Source organism: Balaenoptera borealis (assembly GCF_965194805.1).
Source record: "Balaenoptera borealis genome assembly, chromosome: 10".
Taxonomy (NCBI): Eukaryota; Metazoa; Chordata; class Mammalia; order Artiodactyla; family Balaenopteridae; genus Balaenoptera; species Balaenoptera borealis.
The window spans coordinates 56,166,298-56,182,995 of NC_138874.1; the positions used below are offsets into that span (position 1 = coordinate 56,166,298).

The 16,698-nt window shown below is 55.5% G+C and overlaps 1 protein-coding gene across 7 annotated transcripts in view; it reads left to right on the forward strand.

The window, feature by feature from the left end:
• Nucleotides 1-16,698, forward strand: part of ADAMTS14 (ADAM metallopeptidase with thrombospondin type 1 motif 14) — a 162,627-nt gene that overhangs the window by 133,017 nt on the left and 12,912 nt on the right. For all 7 annotated transcript variants that reach the window (XM_082407217.1, XM_082407211.1, XM_082407216.1 and 4 more), the window contains 9 exons: nt 492-597; nt 2,317-2,460; nt 3,118-3,250; nt 4,675-4,788; nt 7,093-7,241; nt 9,181-9,356; nt 11,621-11,754; nt 12,118-12,241; nt 13,227-13,307. In XM_082407217.1, the coding sequence (XP_082263343.1) occupies nt 492-597; nt 2,317-2,460; nt 3,118-3,250; nt 4,675-4,788; nt 7,093-7,241; nt 9,181-9,356; nt 11,621-11,754; nt 12,118-12,241; nt 13,227-13,307 (1,161 nt within the window). The remainder of the gene's footprint in view (nt 1-491; nt 598-2,316; nt 2,461-3,117; nt 3,251-4,674; nt 4,789-7,092; nt 7,242-9,180; nt 9,357-11,620; nt 11,755-12,117; nt 12,242-13,226; nt 13,308-16,698) is intronic.

Genomic DNA, 16,698 nt, shown 5'->3' on the forward strand with positions numbered 1-16,698 from the left:
CGAGGTCACCTGACCTCGTGACCCCTAGTCTCCCTGCTAAGCCATCTGCCCCTCCAGTGTGTGGGTGTGCTGGGGGGCTGCGGGCTCGCGCCTGATTCCTGTTTTCCCCGTAGTCTCTAACACGGTGCCAGCTGCTACCCCACGTAGACACATTTGGAGCTTGTTTGTTGACTCACCAGCGGACTGACTCTCTGGCGGGATGCAGCTCGGAAGTCGGCCGTATGCAGGCTCGGGGCCGACAGGCACAGAGAGCTGCAGGCCAGGAGGGAGGGCGGCAAGCCTTAGGATGTGGGGGCAGCTTGGCCCAGGAGCTGTACCGCGGGTGCATACACATGGGGGGCGCGTTGGAAGGATCCTTCTTCCTCCAGGGACCCTCCGGTGGTGACCAGGTCCGGACGTCCCTGCGGTGGCTGGCTCGGCACAGGCCTCGTCGAGTCCTACCTCACCTGCACGTGACCTCTCTCTCTGCCCTCTCTCCCTCTCCCTGGCAGGGTACGCGCCTGTTACTGGCATGTGCCACCCCCTGAGAAGCTGTGCCCTTAACCACGAAGATGGCTTCTCCTCGGCCTTCGTGGTGGCCCACGAGACCGGCCACGTGTAAGTGGCACCGAGGGGCGAGCTGTGCCTTGAGCTCTGAGGAGGTCTGCGGGTGTGGGAGGCTTCGCCCCAGTTTGGACTCCCTTCCCAGTGTCCAGGGAGATGCCAGAGGAGCTGCCCCGACGGGGAGGGAGCCCTGGGGCCCAGACAGCAATTCTGGGCCTGCCTTGGGCCCAGCCCCAAATCCAGGGCCTTGGGAGGCCAGATGTGGCCCTGCCTTTGGCAGGTCAGTAGCAGTGTCGCCTCATAGGCAGTGCTCTGCTCTCTGGGTGGCCTCTATTCCTCCATCTCAGCCACACCTCAGGGCCCTCCCAGTGCTCTGCGATGGAGCCCTGGCCTGAGTCCATCATAAACAGGGGCACTTAGACCCAGGCCTCGGGCCAAGCGGGTGGCGGGCTTGTGTGATCCTCGGGCCCGGATTTGGTTGAGAGCATGTTCATTCATTCATTCAACCAGTATTTCTTGGGCACCTGCGGTGTGCCAGACCCTGTTCTAGAAACGGGGCTGCAGTGGAGAATGGGACAGAAAAGCACGCAAGAAGCTACGTGCTGGGAGAAAACAAATAATCCACCATCCAGTGTCTGGTGGTGACATAGACCTGTCACAGTCACGTCTCCTGGCCTTGTCTGTCCACAAGGGCAGAGCTACAGGACCCGCCCCCAGCTTGCCCGCCCCCAGCCCACACGCAGAGTGAGGACTGTTTTCTGCAGCTGGAAGGACATGGGAAGGAGAGCAGTGGGCCAGTCCCGAGGGCGAGCCTGCCATCCGTGGTTGGCCATGCCCCTCTCTGCATCTGCCTGCCCCTGCGATTTCATCCCAGCCTTGCCCCTCACTGGGTGGGTAGCACCTCCTCTCTGGGGCCTCCGTTTCCTCATCTGCAACACGGAGGCTGACACCAGGGAAACCTCTGAGGGCCCTTCCTGCCCTGGCAGCAAAGCTTCCACATATTCTGGAGCTAGGAGTTTGTCTTCCTGTATGTGGGGGGCAGGGCGTGTCCACTTTTCACTCACAGAGCCCCTCCCTATGGAGAGACAAGGTCAAGCTTAGAGGCCCATGTGTCTCTCTAGTGGTCAAGGCCAGATGCAGACACCTGGGAGTGTTTAAGAATTTAGAACCTTTGGGCTTTGGTGTTAAATACTAACTATAAATATAGAGCAAACTTTTACATTTAAACTATCATCATGGCAGGTAGGTACCACACAAAAAGCTCTGTGCTGGGTACCGCGGGGTCTAGGAGAAGCTAAAGAGGCTGGCACCCAGGGAGGGCGCAGTAAGGGAGATCGAACTGAACAGAATGAAACTGGTCCTTGCACGTGAGACCTTGGGTCTGGAGGGAAGACAGTGCATGGCGTGTGAGTTGTTAACGGTGGTACAGGCGTTCCCTGCTGTGGGAGGGCAGCGCACAGGTAGGGCAGCCAGGAAAGGTGTCCTGGGGCCAGAGTGGGGCTGGAGCTGACCTCGGAAACTGTGAGGACGTGGGTAGGGTTTGAGGAGGGGGCAGGAGGGCAGAATGAGTCCAGCCCCATTGGGGGGCCAGGCGGGGTCTCAGCTTCCATCCAGAGGGGTGGCCCTCTCCACTGCATGGTGGGGAAACTGAGGCCAAAAGTCACAGTCTGAAGCCTGGTCAGGGCAGGGTCTCAGGCCCACCTGCTCATCTTCCCAGGGGTGGGCTCCCTGGGCACGACTGAGGGCTCCCCTCTGTCCTCCCCCACCCTCTAGGCTCGGCATGGAGCACGATGGTCAGGGGAACGGCTGCGCGGATGAGACCAGCCTGGGCAGCGTCATGGCGCCCCTGGTGCAGGCTGCCTTCCACCGCTTCCACTGGTCCCACTGCAGCAAGCTGGAACTCAGCCGCTACCTCCCGTAGGTCACCTCCACCCTCTGGGCCGGGATGGGGAGCAAGCGGCCTGCCACTCCGTCTCCCCCAAGTCATCTCCCCTCCTAACACCATCCTACTCCTGGCACATGCTCAATTCTGGGTTTGCTGGTCAGCTCCTGGGGCTCCGGGGATGTGGAGGCCCAGGACGAGCATTAGACTCAGGAGCTCAAGGCCGAGAATGGGCGCAGAGTGGATTTGGGTGGGACGGCTGCCGGCAGAGATACTGTCACTAACCTCATGCAGCAGCCGGCCGGCGCCCAGTGTACGTCCTGCACGGCGGGCTGACTCGTCTTCTTCTCTCAGTGCAGTGAGCCCTCAAATTGTCCACAAACCAACCCTTAATCTGGGCCATGATGTGTCTCTGTAATGCGGGCAAAACAGGCCCCGTAAGGAAGCCACAAGCCGAGTGCCTGACCGCAGTCCTGGGTGCCCTTGCCCTGGAGCGCCCAGACGTGGTCGTGGGTGGAAGCGAGGGGAGGGCAGGGCAGCCCGTCCTCCCTGGACAACACAGCTCCTGGCACAGGGCAGCGGGGGCGGATTCCTGCAGGCCTTCCTTGCTTGCTTAACACCCCCTCCTCTGGGAAGGGAGAGCTTGGGCATTCCTGTCCCCACCGTGCTCACCTCCCTGCCTCTGCCGGCAGCTCCTATGACTGCCTCCTTGATGATCCCTTTGCGCCTGCCTGGCCCCGGCCCCCGGAGCTGCCCGGCATTGACTACTCAATGGACGAGCAATGCCGCTTTGACTTCGGCACTGGGTACCACACCTGCTCAGCGGTGAGTTCCCACGGCCTCTGCCAGCTGGATGCCAGGTCAGGTCCTCCTGGGATGCAGGCTGGTCATTCACAGAGCACCTTAGCCCAGGCAGGGTGACCAGGGCCCAGGCCCTGCCACTTTCTGCCATATCCCCGCCCCACCCGGTCCCACAGAGGGGTGGGGGGCCAGCGTGTGTGGTGGCTGGAGAATGCCTGGAAAGATGGGAACAGAGAGGGTGGGCCACCGCTGGGATCCTGGCTGGGCTGGTCACCGGGGGAGTTTATCTGTCATGTGGCCCATGTGTCAGATCAGGTGCTGGGCTCTGGCCTGGTGGAGAAATACTTGCCACCCTCTGCTCTTTGGGCATGTGGCAGGATGTTTTGGGCAGACTTCCCACACTGGTAAAGTTCTCCTGTGCCCCGTATAACCTCTCTCCAGGGGGTCAATTGCATGCTTCCCCAGCCCTCCCCCACCCCCATCCCGTACTTGAGGAGATAGATACAAGGGAGCAGAGAGCCCTGTCCCTACTCTGCAGGACAGGGCAGGGGAGAGCCTGGAGCCTGGCGATCAGCTAGAGCCACCTAGGAGAGAATTGAACAGCTGCTAACCAGGGCCCAGGCGGAGGCTCAGAGACGCGGACATCCCAGGGCAGGGGGCTCTCTGAGGGGTCAGGCCTTGGTGCCTCGAGTACCTCAAACCACCCCCATCCAGGAACGCAGCCCCCTCCTCAGCTCTGCAGGACCAGAAGGCCCTGTGTGTGGCCACCTTGCCCACTGCTCAGGCCACACTGGAACACCTGGTCTCTGCTTTGGGAGTGGAGAAACAGCTGGGATATGGGATTTCAGTGCCCAGATGCTGTGTTTGCAGGACACTAGTCTGGCCAGCAGGGGATGATAGGAGAGAAAAGGAAATTGGGGCTTTCCTGGATAGTCTGAAACAGAAGGGTGCCAACCTCTGGTGTGGCTGGGTGAGATCAGAGGGCGGTGGGAGTCCTGACCTTGTCTGGGTGCTGCAGGGCCTGGGCTAGACTGGCAGCCCTCTCAAAGCCCCCCACAGGCACAGACCTCAGGGGGTATCAGTGGACCCAGCCTCCCCAGAGCCTCAAACCCTGGTCCCTGCTCAGTCACAGAGTGGCCTCTGCAAAGGCAGGGAGGGAGGCCTGGGGAGGGAGACCAGAGGCGTGTGGGCTGTGGCTGGTGCCTTCACCTCGGTGCCCTGTTGGAGAGAGGAGGGGTCGCCGAGGCCAGTGGCGCTTGGGGTGGGGTCGAGCTTCTGTGCGCACGGAGCTCTGGCTGGATGGGCCTCTCCTGCCTCCCTCGCAGTGTTCTGGCCCCAATGCCCACCACACCCTCCCCTCTCTCTGTCGCTGTCCTTTGCCCCCTGGACAACTCGTCAGAGCTGGGGAGCTAGTCCGGCCCAGTGACCCCGTTGCCCTTGCCGCGCAGTTCAGGACCTTCGAGGCCTGCAAGCAGCTGTGGTGCAGCCACCCTGACAACCCTTACTTCTGCAAGACCAAGAAGGGGCCCCCGCTGGACGGGACGGAGTGCGCGCCAGGCAAGGTACCTGCGGGCCGGGGGCTGCAGCAGGAGCGCCTTCCCGGGGCGCAGGCCCCACGGGAGACCCGCCTCGCCGCTGAGTGTGGATATGAATGCGTGGCGGGGGGCTGGGGGAGGGCTGAGGACAGGAGCCAGCCTCGCGTGCGGGCAGATGGGCAGGGAGTCCTCGTGAGAACTCACACACACGCCCTCTCCTCTCCGGCACCGCAGTCCTTGGCTTCTACAGCAGCAGAGTTTGTCCTTGTCTCCCAGCCCATCGGCAGGAATGCTTACTGCCATTTGAGGAGAATGCAGCCCAGGCAGGTTAGGGAACTTGTGGAGGTCAGACAGAGGGTGATTGGCTGAGAAGGGGTGAAGGGAAGATTCCAGGTGTTCTGCCTCCTCCCCCCGCCCACCATGCTGTTTCTTGCCCCTCCCCCCCAAACCTGCCCTTTCATGTACTTCCTGGGGTGTGTTTGCACCCTCTTGTGTGTGTGGGTGTCAGGAGGACCCCGGATCTGAGAGCCCTGAGCTGAGGTCTGATACCCACCTCTGCTCTATCGCTGGCCCTGCACCCCCCATCTCTGTGTGGTGACCTTGGGCCATTCATTGACCCCTGCTGAGCCCTGACCAAACATCCTTCCCACTCCTCAGGTTGTTGTGAAGTTGTGAGTCACGTCAAAGCAAATGCGAGGGCTTGGAAGAAGCAGGGTGCTGCCCCCAGTAGCCTGTCCTCTGCCCTCCACCCTCTGCCCTCATCTGCTCTTCCCATTCTCATCTATAAATGGTCTGTCCCTTCACAGATGTGTGGGGCTTCCCATGGCCTTGTACAGGCCCTGTGGGCTCCAAACCTGGAGGGCTATTATCCTGGAGCCTCGGGTCTACCTGCTCCAGGTGTGTTTGAGTTTCCAGGCCCTCTCCTATCACAATTTCACATAAGAGTTAATCAATGGCTCTCAGTTTTGTCTGCATATTAGAACCATCTGGGGAGCTTTAAAATCCCCCACACCCCAGAACAGGGAGTGACTGCAAATGGGCACAAGATATCTCTTACGATGGTGGAAATGTTCCAAAATTGGATTGTGGTGATGGTTGCCAAATGCTGTAAATTTATGAAAAGTCATTGAATTGTACACTTGAAATGAGTGAAGTTTATGGCCTGTAAATTTCAGTTGACCCTTGAATAACACAGGTTAGGACTGCATGGGTCTGCTTATATGCGGATTTTTTTTTTCAACAGTAAATACCACAATACTACCAATCTGTGGTTGGTTGAATCTGTGCATGCAGAACCATGGATATGGAGGACCGACTATAAGCTATATGTAGATTTTCAGCTGCAGAGGGCAGGCACCCCTAACCCCTGAGTTGTTCAATGGTCAACTGTATAGTGCTTCTTTTAAAAATTACCACTTCTTTTAAAAATCCCTACCTGTAGAGAGTCTGACTCAGTCTGGGGTGAAGCTGGGGCATCCAGAGTTCTTAAATGTTCCCCAAGTGACTCCAAGGCTGAGAACTACTGAGTTATCTCTTGAAAAAGACCCAGAGCTTTGCTGTATTTCTTACCTATGGCCCTACAGGAAAAGGGAAGGGGGTTAACTTTGGTTGAGCCCTCCTTTGTGCCTGGGCTTGTGCTGAGGGCTTTGTAAGTGTTGCTGCTTTCAGTTCTTAGAACAGTCCCATTTAACAGGCAAGTACACTGAGGCTCAGCAAGGTGAAGCTATGCCAAAACCACACATAGCTAGTAGTGGCCGAGCTGGGATTCAAACCCAGGCCTCTTGGACTTGAGGCATATGCTCCCTCCACTGCATGGATGGACCTCCCGGGTGGCTGGCTTCCCTCCCATGAATGTACCTGCCCGGGGCCCCTGGATGGTGATTTCAAGGTACAGAGCCAAGATCAACTCTAGATTGTGTGGGAAGATTGTGTCTTCTCTCCTTTATCAGCCCTTTGTTTCTCTGGGGGTGGTAAACCAAATAATTCCACAGTTACTGTCATCATTAATAATACCATCTGCCGTTTTTGGAGGGCTGTGTGTGCCAGGTGTTATGTCATTGAATGCTCACAGCAGCCCTGTGAGCAGGTGCTGTTATCGCCATGGTACAGTTGAGGAATAGGATTAGAAAGGGGAGCCCTTTGTTGAAGGTCCCTCAGCGCACGGTAGGGGTGGGGTTCTGTGTGACCCTGAGGCTCGTGCTCTTAACGTTCCTTTTTCTGGGCTCACCCATGGTGCCTGCCAGCTGTGCCGTGTGCCCGGTTGGGCACTTTCTATGGCAGGCTAGGCAGCGGTGGCCCTAGGGTGACCTCGCACCCTCTGCTCCATCCCAGTGGTGCTTCAAAGGTCACTGCATCTGGAAGTCGCCGGAGCAGACTTATGGCCAGGATGGAGGCTGGAGCTCCTGGACTAAGTTCGGGTCATGTTCACGGTCGTGTGGGGGCGGGGTTCGATCCCGTAGCCGGAGCTGTGACAATCCCCCGTGAGTGCACTTGGCTGAGGTGGGCAGGGCAGGGGCCCGAGGGGGTTGGAGAGGGAGTCTCGGGGGGGCAGGGCACAAGAAAGAAGGTCCCCTGCAGGTGGCTGTGTATGTAGATGATGGCCCAGAATTGTTGGGGGTGCCAAATCACTTCCATCTGGGTCTGACATCTCCCTTTGTGTCTGACTGACATCTGAGAATGGGTCCGAACCAGTGATTCTCAGATTCTCGTCTGCGGAGAATCTGGGTGGGCCCAAGGCTTGGCCAGTTTAACAAGCCCTCCTGTGACCCTGATCCTCCAGCTAAACTTTGAGAAAACACTGATCTAAATGTTCACTAGCCATGTCTTGGGAGGATAAATTCCCCAAGTCTGTTTCCTACTACATGAAGCAAAACTTCCTTCAATTTTTCTTAACTTATCTCTTTCTGACATCAAGTCCCCCCCTCACTACCCCCTACCCATATGTCAGCATTCTGGGGGAATAATCTATTTCTCCCATTTACCCCCTCTGTGGGGATCCCCTCCCATGGTTTTGGAACCTCTGAGCACCAGCTTTTTATGGCCTCCGTCTCCCAAGCTGAAGCAGCCTGCTTAGAACAGCTTCATGAGGGATGGGGGCTGGCTGGGGCCGGCCGTGTGGGTCAGCTGTCTCCACGTTCAGTGATTGTGAACCTCTGTGGGGCAGGGCCGGTCCCACCCCTCACAGTGCTGAGTGATGCGATGGGGACCTCAGAACGGCAGGGTCCTAGGATCACAGCGGCTCGGTGGTGGTCACCCTCCCTCCAGCATCCTCAGGAGTGGTCCTTCATACTCTGCTGTGTACCTCCAGGGATGGGACGCTCAGTGCCCCCTGGAGCAGCCTATTCCTGTGACTGACCCTTTACAAATATGAGCCAAAATGAACAGCCTTGTAACTTCAACCTGTTGGGGGTATGAAAGCCAGGTTAAAGAAAGGCACGGTGATGCCCACTCTGGATAAACCACCTCCCAGTCATGACAGATAGTTATCCCCTTGATCAAAGCTCCCATTTATTGAACTTGTCTATGATAATAACTATTTTTATTTTATGAGGCTTAAATGAAGTATAATCTGTGCACTCTCAACACCATGCCCAGCACAGATTAATAGACAGCTGCTGTTATAATTACTCCAGTGTCTGGAGCACTTTCTCTGTGCCAGGTGGGGTGCTAAGCACTTCCATGCATAAACCCACGTAATCCTCCCAGCACCTCTGAGCAGAGTTCCAGTAACCTTGTTCACTTGGGTACATTGTGTCCATAATCTCACCGAACGCTTTTAATTTAATGGGGAAGAGAGTACAGATTTAAATACCGTTTTAAAATTTATTCTTCACAGACACACCAGGAGGTAGGTAAAATAAGAGGTGTTATGGTCCCTTCTTTAAAGCAGAAATTAAGGCACAGCAAGACTTGGGGTTAGATTTAGCCAGGTCTTCTTACTCCAAATCCAAGTCTCTTTTACCACTCCTCAGTTTATTATGATATTAAATGGAAGTGGATGCAAATAGGAGCAGTTGAGTCATTTATTGAGGGCCTACCATATGTCAGGAGCTGTGTAATGGTTGGAAGAATATACAAAGATGAATCAGATTGATTTCTCTTCTAGCCCAGTTGGAGGGGGTTAGTCATTCCCTCCTGTCTTCCTCCCTCTCCCTCCCCCCATCTTTTGCCCCCCTTTCTTTTGCTCATTCTCTCCTCTCCCCCATCACACACACACACAATAGGTGGCATATGCCTGAAGGGACCAAAAGGCTCTGAGCTCAGCAGTCCTCACAGTGGGGGTTCCTCTCTAGTTTGTAAGTTAGTGGAGCCCCTTTTTATGCTACTCTAAAAGGCTGGGCTACCCCAGGTCACCATGTGGGAAGCCTGGCCCCACCCCCAGCCTTTCAAGCCAGCACGGTCTCTCTGCGCTTGCCCCAGCCCAGCCTATGGAGGCCGCCTGTGCTCGGGGCCCACGTTCCAGTACCAGGTCTGCAACGGCGAGGAGTGTCCGGGGCCCTACGAGGACTTCCGGGCCCAGCAGTGCGCCAAGCGCAACTCCTATTACGTCCACCAGAACGCCAAGCACAGCTGGATCCCCTACGAGCCGGACGACGGTGAGCGGAGCCCTGCTCCCCACGCCCACCCCATGGCCTTGGGCATCTGCTGGGTCCATGTCTTCCCAGGCAGGGCTTCCCATGCCTGGCCCACCAGTGAAGGTGGAGGGACAGTGGTGGCACCAAAAGGGATATTGCAGTCAGCAAGCTTGCCATACGCCTTTGTGCAGGCCTTTGCACTGTGTGCGTTGGGGGAGCCACAATCCTCATCACAACCATCCTTGATTTGTATGCTTATGCTGACCGTTTTCTGTCAGATGCAAGGACAATGTCTTGAGCAAGGGTTACTTGGCCCAGAGGTACCGGCTGGCAGCAGTGCTGGCTGTCGGGGTTGGTGCCTTTTGGACATGTCCTTACCTGTGCGGAAGGCCCGGTACAGGTGCGGGTGCCCCTCGCTTTGCATAACCGGCTTCCTGAGAAGCTTTGTCCTGTTACATACCATGTTTTTAGGTTTTACTGATTGTGCTACTGTTTCAGTAGTTAATGAAAATGATTTGAAAGTCAGGCCAATGAGAGTCTGTGGGATCCTCCTACTGACCCCCTACAGGCTACCCTGGACACAGGTCTCAGGACTCACGCGGAGGGTCTGAATTCTGGGGCCAAGCCAGTGCCTATCTGTTTTGGAGCATTTCTAGTGATGGCTCTCGTAGCAGCAGAGAGAACCCAGTGAAGGGCTGGATTAATGCCCTCAGGCTGGAAGGGCCTTTAACAGTCCTCTCAGTCTACTTTCCCCTGCTGGCCTCTCCATAGTCCTTCCATAGCCTGATGCTTACCCCCTACCATGTAGCCCTCGGCATCAGATGGCGCCGATCAGAATGGCCTTTCCTGAGCCCAGGGCCACCTCTTCGTAGCCCTGGTTCCAGAGTATCAATTGCAAGACCCTCCATCTTCAGCTCACATTTAGAATGACAGTCTTCAAGTTGGAAGGGACCTTGGAGGCCTGTGTATTGCCCGCCAGTGCACAGACCCCTCCAGAACATGCTTGTAGGGAGTGTCTTCTCCCCGCTTAGACTCCTCCTAGTCTGGGGAGCTCACCACTCCCGTGCCATTGTCGGCTGGCTTCCAGGGCTGCCCAGAAACCCACGTGCCTGGGGTGCACTGGTCAGGGTCCTGCCTGTCTTCGGGAGGGATGCAGCCCCCCACCCCTTAGCCCCTGGCCCAGGTCCCACCAGGAATATGACTCCCCCTTTGCATGAAATCCAAAGTAGTATTGGATGTTGTGGCTCTGGACTTGAGTCCTGAGTGCTGGGGCAAGATGTCACCAGGTATCCTGGGAGCCCAGGCATGAGGAGCAGGGAGCCAGATGGTTCCTTACAGATTTTGCTTTGGAAGCCTTGCACATCCATCCAGACGCACACAAGCTGCTGCAACACGTGGTGGAGAAGGGCTGCAAGGCCAATGGGGCATCTGGACTTTGGGTTTTCCCAGGACTTTTAGACAAATTCCAGGAAGTTAGCTAAGCCCCAACCTCCCTTTTTCTAAGAAACACAGCAAGTGTTTATATGTTCTCCGGAACCTACTTTTGTGGGACGTTAATAGCCTTGATTTGATTGTTAGAACTAGAAAGGATCTCCCTCCTTCCCTCACTGCTGCTCTATTTTGTAAACCCAAACACAGACCACTGTTCTGCCTTACTTTAATGCAGCCTTCTAATGTTCACAAGCATGGTAAGATTCACCATCATATGTGTGACTGGTGATGTGTACGTAGAGGTCAGAGCAGGACTCAAGCCAGACTGCCTGGGTTAGAATCCTGGCTCTGCCACTTACTGGGTGGCTGTATGGCCTTGAGCAAATTCCTTAACCTCTCTGGTCCTTGGTTTCCTCCTCTGTAATGCTACTTCCTTGGGGGTATTGAGAGGCTTAACTAAGTTAATTCATGAAAAGCATTTAAAGTTGTACAGTAAGAATGTATAAAGGTTTTAGAAGTCTGGCACATAGTAAGCTTTCATTAAGTGTCGGCTTATTATTATTGTTATTATTATTTTATCACTTGATGTTTCTTAACAACGTGATGTGGCATTTTACTGATCAGGCGTAATAAATAAGGAACTGAGGCTCAGAGAGGTCAGATCATTTGCCCAAGGTCACATGGCTCATAAGTGACACAGCAAGGATTTTAAGCCCAGCTCCACACCTAGCTCTCCCCCCCATTGCCCAGAGCTGGCCCCTGGAGCTTCCTGTTCAGACCATGCGTTAATGTCGGTCTAGGCCAACCCACTTTCTCCGAGCCCAGCTGGCTCAGTGTGGTCCCTTTCCCCACAGACGCCCAGAAGTGTGAGCTGATCTGCCAGTCAGAGGACACGGGGGACGTGGTCTTCATGAACCAGGTGGTCCACGACGGGACTCGCTGCAGCTACCGGGACCCGTACAGCGTCTGTGCCCGTGGCGAGTGTGTGGTAGGTGCCCCCCTCCTGGCCGCCCACCCTCTGCCAGCCCCGGGAGACTGGGGGGCTGCACTGCCTCCTCCTGCTCCCTGGGAAGACAGGCTTCGCCTCCCCTTCCTCACCCATGACACCCCTTGGTCCTCAACATGACCCTGGGATGCTGGAAAGGGGTTACTGCCCAGCCCCATTCGAGGGGAGAGGCGTGGCCAGGTCTAAGACCTTAACCATGTCACACGACGAGTCCAAGAACGCCTCTCGGTCCAGGGTCCTCTCCTTTCAGGGCCTGGGGACTGAGGAGGAGGCCAGGGGCTGCCGACCCGGGGGTGGTGGTGGGGCACGGAAGCCTCTTCCCGCTGACCCCATCTCTGGCTTCAGCCCGTCGGCTGTGACAAGGAGGTGGGGTCCATGAAGGCAGATGACAAGTGTGGGGTCTGTGGCGGCGACAACTCCCACTGCAGGACTGTGAAGGGGACTCTGGGCAAGGCCTCCAAGCAGGCAGGTGAGCAGGTTAGGGCTGGGGGACCACCAGGAGGGGCTGGGGTTCTGGCCCAGCTAGCGTCCCTAGAGCCCGAACCATCCCTTAGGTGGGCCCTCCCTCCTTGAGCCGGGCCACAGTTCAGGGTGGGGAGGGGGGGGCCCTGGAGTCTGTCTCAGACCACAGCTGCCCCCGGCTGTGGCCCCTCATCCTCCAGGCGTGCTGCGCCTGTGCTTGGGCTCAGGAGCTCAGAAGCATTTCCTGCTTGGCACTGTGTTGTCCTAGGAGCTCAGCCATCTCTTTGGCCTGGAGCTGTCAGTGGGAGTGAGGGTCCAGACAGGAATGTAGATGAGGCCCAGGCTGGACTGGTAATTTCCTTTTCGCTCTTCTCTCTCACTTTTTTTTTTTTTTTTTAACTGAAGTGCTTCCTGCTTTGAACTCTTGGTACCTTAGAGTTCCTTGACTTCCCTCCCCACCTCCAATCTGGACACACTTGCTGTTGAAAAGGGCCAGATATTAGTCCTTTACACTTTAGTATGAACTAGATTTATTTCCCCTTGGGGCGTGTTTCAGCTTTGCCATGCCTCTCCTTGTTGGGGGAACGTTGATTGCTCTGAGAAAGGTTAGTTTTCAGGCCTCGGATTGGGAGGATCATGGGGGCCCCCCCCATACTGGATCTTCATGGCCTATTTCATCTAAATCTCTACAGTGGCTTAAAGTGTGAGAAGAAAGAGGGGAGGGAAAGTCAGGAGAGAAAAGGAGGGTCAAGAAAGTGGCAAATAATAGGAACTAACACACACACAGAGCCCAGTAGTATTTACAGAGCGTTTTAAGCTGTATGAACTGTGGTCCTCTCAGCACCTAATGGAGAAGGGCCCATTCCTATTGTACAGACAAGGAAACTGAGGTTCCTGGGTATCTGTGAGGAGAGGGGGTGATGGGGGATGCTGGGCAGTGGGGCCACCAGCTCAGGATGCTCATGGTTTTTCTGGATCATCCTCTGTGGCAGGAGCTCTCAAGCTGGTGCAGATCCCAGCAGGTGCCAGGCACATCCAGGTTGAGGAGCTGGAGAAGGTCCCCCACCACATTGGTGAGTGCTGGGGTGCCAGGAGATGGGCAGCCAGGCCCTGGGACCTGCCCTCGGGTGTGGGGGAGCTGGGAGGGCAGGGGAGAGGATTCTAATGCAGAGGGCGTTTCATGAGTTCGAATAATGGGAGAGAACCCTTTTTTATTGATTGATTGATTTTTATTCATGTTGAAATGGGAACCTGCTCCATGTTCAAATATCAGAAGGTATGAAAGGAGATCCAGTGAAGATTCCCTCCCAGCCCACAGACCCCATGGTCAGTTTCCTTCCAGGGGCAACCACTGTTAATTTCTTGTGCACATAGGCACATAGGTACCTTTTAAGGGTAAACCATTTTCATAGAATGTATTAGTTAAGTTTTGCTGTATAACAGTATAACATAGCATCCCCAAACTTAGCAGTTGCACACGGCAAGTGTTTGTTTATTTATTTATTATTTATTTATTTATTTTTGGCTGCATTGGGTCTTCGTAGCTGCGCGCGGGCTTTCTCTAGTCGCGGTGAGCGGGGGCTACTCTTCGTTGCAGTGTGCGGGCTTCTCATTGCGGTGACTTCTCTTGTTGTGGAGCACGGGCTCTCGGCGCATGGGCTTCAGTAGTTGTGGCATGAGGGCTCAGTAATTGTGGCTCACGTGCCCTAGAGCACAGGCTCAGTAGCTGGGGCTCATGGGCTTAGCTGCTCCACGGCATGTGGGATCTTCCAGGACCGGGGCTTGAACCTGTGTCCCCTGCATTGGCAGGCAGATTCTTAACCACTGTGCCACCAAGGAAGTCTGACACAGCAAGTGTTTATTAGCTCCAGGTCTGTGGGCCACCAGTTTGAGCTGGGCTCAGCTAGGTGCTTCTTCATACTCATCTGCCTGGACTCACTCATGCAAATGCAGTCAGCTGGTGGGTCTGTAGGGACCTGGTTGGTACTGGCTGTCAGCTGGGTTCACAGGGGTGATAGTCTGTCACATGGTCCTCAGGAGTAGCAAGAGCGGGCAAACGCTGGTGTGCAAGCACTTTGCAAGTCTCTGCTTTCTCATGTCCCAATGGCCCAAACAAGTCTCTTGGCCAAGCCTAGACTCAAGAGGTAGAAACAGACTGTCTCTTGATGGGAAATGTGGTATGTCACAGTGCAAAGAGGTGAGCATACAGGAATAGGAGGAATTTGTAGCCATTTTTGCAGTCTACCACAGGGACCCTTCAATTATTCTTATTGTAATGATACTTGAGCATGTAGTCTCTAAGCTAGATGCCTACCCGTTATACATATAGCAGTTATATAGTTATAAAGCCAAGACATTAAACATGAGAGCCCCCAAATCAATCAATAGAATTCAAATTAAGAACATAAATATAATGGGGGAGATTTTTGTGTGCTTCTTTGCTCTGTTGTGTTTTTGCTGAAACTAAATTGGCCCTCAAAAAATGAACATGTCCAGAATAGGCAAATCCATTGAGACAGAAAGTAGATTAATGGTTGTCAGGGGCTGGAGGGAGAGGGAAATGGGAGTGACTGCAAATGGGTCTCAGATTTCTTTCGGGGGTGACGAAAATGTTCTGGAATTAGACAGTGGTGGTGATTGCACAGGCACTGAATTGCATACTTTGAAAGGCAGAATGGTTTGGTATGTGAGTTATATCTCAATTTAAAACACGTGAGCATGGTTTGGAGGAGGCTCCTGGCGAGCAGGTGGGCAGAAGGCCGCTGCCCGCACGTTGGGCTGTAGCTGGGTTCCCCCACACTCGTCTGTGCTCAGGCTCCTTACCGAGGGCATGCGGGCTGTGATCTCACTGGGCCTCGGCATGTCCCAGGGGCCGCTCTTACCCACTGTGCCCACCAAGTCACCCTGCTTGTCACCAGCTCGTCATAAACACGAACCCAAAACCTGACATCTCTGAGCAAGCTTGTATATTACAGAAGTGCTGACTTTTCATATTTTTAGGTTATTATTAAAATAATACAAAACATTTTTAAAGTCTCCTGGAGAACTTGCACTCCCTGGAGAATACATCTGCATTAGCACAGCTGTAAAAATTCCTAACCTGCTCTGGAGGGCACCTGAGTGTAGTCCAAGCAGGCATAAGGCACAAGGGGAAACTGATGCCCAAAGTGGCTTGTGGGCCCTCTGTGCGCCCTCATCCACTTGCGGGGTGAGCCAGTCTGGGCCTGGGTCTCCCATCTTCTAGCCCCGTGCCCCTGCCAGCTGCACCTCTGCACGGGGGGTGTGAGACGGGAGGGCTTTGGCTTGGCCGCCTCCCTGCCCACTTGCCTGTCTGGCTGTGAGAATTACGCCTGCACAGGGGCAAGGAGAGAAGGTCATTTACCTCTGGAAGAGGGTGGTTGCTGACAGACACTCCTACTGCACCCCTACAGATGATTCCATAATGTCAGCAGCCCCTTGGGCCCCTGGCCAGCCCCTTCCACCCACGGCCCCCCCACCCCGCTCATATGTCCAGCCCTTCCAAGGAGCTAGATGGGCTTGTAGGCAGCAGATGGGCTTCCGTGGAGGTCGGGGCAGAGGCTTCTAGCACCTGCGGCAGGCTCTGGGCGGGCACACTTGCTGTGTGTTTATGGGGTGAGGGTTAGAGCTCTCCAGGAGCCTGGGGGGGAGGGAAGCAGAACTGAGACCTGTCGTCGGCACGGGTTGTGTGATTATACGTGTGTGAGATCCGCAGCGGCCCTGGTGTAAATGTGCAGAATGTGTATGTGGGCGTGAGTGTGTGTGTGCCCGTGTGTGTGCACACGCGCGCTAACAGGGTATGTACTCTCTGGAGAAGCCCGGGACAGGTGGCAGCCTTGGCAGTGAAGGCCAAGGCCCTGTCCAAATGTGTCAGGCGCTCCTGGAATTTGGGGGCATGGACTCTGAAAGGAAGTGAAGGAAAGAGAAGCCGTGCTGTTAATATCCACCATGTGTGGGGCTTTGAGCTGGCACTTTTCATTCGTTATCTCGTTGGAGCCTCACGATAACCCTCTTGTCATCCCATTTTGCAGTTGAGGAAATTGAGGCTCCGAGAAGTTAAAAGAGTTGCTGGAGGTACCGAGTGGGTCAGTGGTAGGACCTGGGCTCAGAGCTGGTAGGAGATGGTGGAGATTCCAGCCCACCACCCCCAGGAAGGCGGGGTGTACATCCAGGGACCAGGGACAGCAGTGGTCGTGAGCTGTGGAGGCAGACAAGGGCATGAGGAGATGCTCCGCTCTAGCCTGGAGGGTCTGGTGATTCTGGGGGCTGACAGAGATCAGGTCGCGGGAAGGGAGGGGGCGTCTCTCCTCCCACTCAGCAGGGAGGCTGGCCCTCCAGAGAGCTGGGCTACCGGCCTCTGTGTGTCCAGGGCAAACCCTTGCCCCTCTCAGGGCCTCTGATTCCCCATCTGGATTAATAACAGCACCAACCTCAGGATGCGCATGA